The sequence below is a fragment of the Dermacentor variabilis genome, chromosome 11, assembly GCF_050947875.1.
Source record: "Dermacentor variabilis isolate Ectoservices chromosome 11, ASM5094787v1, whole genome shotgun sequence".
Classification (NCBI taxonomy): domain Eukaryota; kingdom Metazoa; phylum Arthropoda; class Arachnida; order Ixodida; family Ixodidae; genus Dermacentor; species Dermacentor variabilis.
Genome location: NC_134578.1, coordinates 47,085,030 through 47,088,757, shown reverse-complemented (window position 1 = coordinate 47,088,757; position 3,728 = coordinate 47,085,030). Strand labels below are relative to the sequence as shown.

Sequence of the window (3,728 nt, the reverse complement as noted above, 5' to 3'; positions counted from 1 at the left end):
TCCTCTCGCCTCGATGGCCGCGCGCAGACTTTTCGGCAGCACCACCACATGGCGCAGTTTGTCCAGAGATTTGCGCGAGGGAGGAACACGGATGCCGCATGACGCGTTTGTAAGTGTTCGCACGCACACGTGTGTTGTGCATTTTAAAGGCCACGCGCAGGGTCCGCGGTGACGGCGCTAGATGGCGTCGTGTGTTTCTACGAAAGTGCGACAGAGGAGTCCCTCTGCAGCAAAGGTCTCATGCAAAACTTGTTTCGACGGTGTCAATACGTTGTGTCGCTATACTAATTCAATGCTAAACGCATTACCGTCGATACTCGTAGTGAGATGGGCTCCGCCGAATTTCGTTTCAGTGTGTTCGCAGAACTAGTTTGGAATCTGATCGTAATTGAGCTAGTTCTACAGAAGTAAATATATATAGTTTTTAGTAAGAGTAAACCTTTTACTTCGTCTAACGTTTGGCACATCTTAATTAGGGCCGGTCTCCAGAACATGGGTACGAGAATACGGTGCGCTTCAGTTTGTTCCGTTTCTTTTGTGATGAGTAATTTGGATCTCGGACTGATCCCAACTTCCTCGTCGAAAGTATGCACGAACCAACCGTGCGCTCCTTTACAATGTACGTGGATAGTTGATGTATTAAGTACATATTCTTGCCTCAAACTACAGTTGGCAGTAGCATTCTTGATCCGCATGTGTTCTTTCTTAGAAATTTTCTTGCTATATTTCAAGAAAGTCTGGAACTGGTCCTGCAAACGTCATATCTTTACCCTTGCCTTGCGACTTAAGAATGGGTCAACAGTATAGACAAAAGTCATTTGTCAACCACCACCACGCCAGAGCCACTGTACCGTGGAAGCGAGGCAAAGAAGAAGTGGAAGAGAGCTCGCTCCGCCTCTCAGACGAAGCCAGCAATCATGGACGAGGAGCTCTCGGAACTTGAAAGCAGCACGGTGATGAGAGACCATACCCTGGATATGATGAACGTTTGCTATCTCGACCTGCTGGACCAATCGTCGCTCAAGGGCGAACAGCAGCAGGTGGCCATGGACACTGGCGCTGAGTGGTTGCCTGACACCACCACGCTGCTGCCGACGGCATCGGAAAGCAGCCTACCTCTGCGACGAAGCCTCTGCCACACTGCGCTTCCCGGTGACAATCAGCGACTGACCGATCAACAAGGTGAGTGGACCTGCACGACCAACAAAAGTGCTTAGAGTTAGGCACCGTATGGACTACTCAATACATGTTCCGAATGATAACCATAAGTTAAAATGCACGTAGAGGGCGTTAGATGAAGAAACTCATGTTTCTCTACGATTTTCGATCAGCGGTGGTGCCTTCTTCATGCGCGGCTATTACAATGTGCGGTCGTGAACAGCTCAGAATAGAAGTATTTGAATATTCACACTTACGATCCTACATGTGAGTTTCGCAGGTCGCTTTGTCTTGAAAAGCGCACGGCATCGAAACATATCATTACCGTATTGAGGTATATGTGAATATAATATACTGCCTAAAGAACTAGGCTGATAATACGGCCACTCTTCCCTATGTTCCGTGTGCGAGAGGCATATGACATCTTTTGGGATCTTGTAGCCTATTCAAACTACTAAAAACTGACCTAATGTCCGCATTAAATATACATCAGAGATCACTATGTCTTGAGCTACTATACGTATACTTCGTCCATAGACTCGTTCCTCCAGCGAGCCCCTCGCAACTAAGCCAGTTTTAACGTTCCTGTGAGGCACTGGACTGGGATACTTTAATCACTTTCTTATGTTGCACGTGGCGCTTTTTGTGTGTTGTCTGTGTATGACGGTCACTGTGCGCATCATTTCTCGTCATTTTATTTGTGGATTAGTGTGCTTGTGAAGTATACTTCTGCGGTTATAATTGAAGTTTCGTAACACATTCTGTTGCCTATCTTACACATATAGATTGGTTATAACGTTTTTACCTCTAAAAGACAGGCGGGTCATTGTTTCGAAAACTAAACGTATTTCTGTCAGGTGTGGTCGAATCATGTTTGGCGTGCTGGAAACGGCGAGTCGGCCTGCTATTTTTATACATGGTTTGCTGCATATCTGGCAGTATTTCAAGTTTGAGTTTATGCCGCGTGCGAGACACTGTGAGTGCTGGGGGATAGCGTAAATGAATTAGGAAAAGGTTAGAGTAGCATGAAAAGTCAATGGTTGCGGTCGTGTGACCTTCTATTGCATGTTCAAGTTCAATTCCATATGTTAATAGGGACATCTAAAACATTCATCGGAACCACCTAATTAATCAACTTCAGATTCTGATACACATTGCTGTATTCTTAAGTATCTCCGAGAGTATAGGTCTATTGAAAATGGAATTTTAAGATATTCAGGTGAATAAGGCAGGTATGTTTGAAATGTCTAGTCGATACAAGTTGCTCTTTTCTCAAAATTTTTCTTTCTTTGGCCTCGTCAAATATTGATCCGGACTTATTTTGTCGCTTACTTGAGCGGTATTTCAACTCGCATATGTATTAGGGGATCTTTCATTGTACGATCTGTTAACGCTTTCGAACAAACAAATCAAGCTGTCGCAATGTTTTATTCGGCAGGCGACAGTGCGGTCACGCCGAGCAAGTCCGGCGAGTTGAAAGCCACGGCCGGATGGCGATCCTTCCCGAGCAAGGCTCCCCGGCCTGTGGTCCTCATCTGCATCGTGCTGGCTGTAGCCATCGCGATCGTGTTCGCGTACGGGATCATTACCACCGCCCGCGTTGCTCCCGATCGTGCGAGGCAGGGCCTGGTGCAGTCATTTAACAACACGGATGCCGCTTCGGGCTAAATAATGCGCACCAATCCGCATAAAAAATGTCAATCCTTTTCGAAATATACTTTGTAATGATGAATATGATCTAAGACGCATCCATTTCGTTTTCCAATTAAGGATAGCACTTGACTCGAAGATGCTGTAACCAATTAGGATTAATCTGAAAGCGTTCACAGCGAAGGATATATTAGGTGTCGGATTACAGAACTTGGGAGTATTTGCTTACAAAATTGTGCTTTTCTGTGAAACAGTGAAAGTTGTTTTGGATTGGAATGTTTAAATGTTTACCTTGCTTTTCTTCTTCGCTTATCTTACCTATAACAATTATTCGTCGTAAGAACATGATAGCTTTTGCGGGAGAATATTCTCATATGTTGGTTGGACTGCAATATTTATTAAGGTTTATTATTTGCTGGGCCATTCAAACGTGTCCAGTGTTATTTACTTTTAGAAGCGAGCAAGAAGAGATTCGCCACTACGGATGTTGATGCAGGTAGTGCAACCTGTGAGCCGCCATCCCAAGATGTTTAGTTAACAAAGCTAATCCCGGTAATTAGTGCTGTTCTTGTAACCTTTACACTAGTAGATGCTTTTGCAACGAAGCATTTGAAACCTTATGATTATAGACAATCAAAAAGGAAATGAAACCTGTAAAAACACTCACAGCTTTGCTACAGAGAGTAGCTGAGGCTTTCTGGAGTCGAAAACTCAATATGACCTCCTACCTACGGCACACAATCGCCGCTATTATTTAAAAAATTCACCGCCAATCCACTGCGGTGAAGGTGGTTTGTCAGCGAATCTGAAGATATGTTGCGCCTAATGTAGGGCAACTTCTCAAATACTGATGCCATGATGTGCTCCCATTACGCACACTGCTCTTCAAAGAGATATATGACATAAATGCTGATTTCAAT

The 3,728-nt window shown here is 44.5% G+C and overlaps 1 protein-coding gene across 1 annotated transcript; it reads left to right on the top strand.

Annotated features, from left to right (window-relative positions):
* The first annotated feature begins 882 nt into the window (after positions 1-882).
* Positions 883-2,851, top strand: LOC142564603 (uncharacterized). The gene is made up of 2 exons (XM_075675661.1): positions 883-1,182; positions 2,597-2,851. Exons 1-2 carry the CDS (start codon positions 918-920, stop codon positions 2,824-2,826), a joined length of 495 nt encoding a protein of 164 aa, XP_075531776.1. The 5' UTR covers positions 883-917; the 3' UTR covers positions 2,827-2,851.
* Positions 2,852-3,728: the final 877 nt, after the last annotated feature.

Bases quoted from the DNA above. Each gene is read 5' to 3' on its own strand.
- LOC142564603 (XM_075675661.1), top strand. From the start codon at position 918: ATGGACGAGGAGCTCTCGGAACTTGAAAGCAGCACGGTGATGAGAGAC. The intron at 1,183-2,596 runs GTGAGTGGACCT...TTTATTCGGCAG, and splicing joins GCGACTGACCGATCAACAAG to GCGACAGTGCGGTCACGCCG.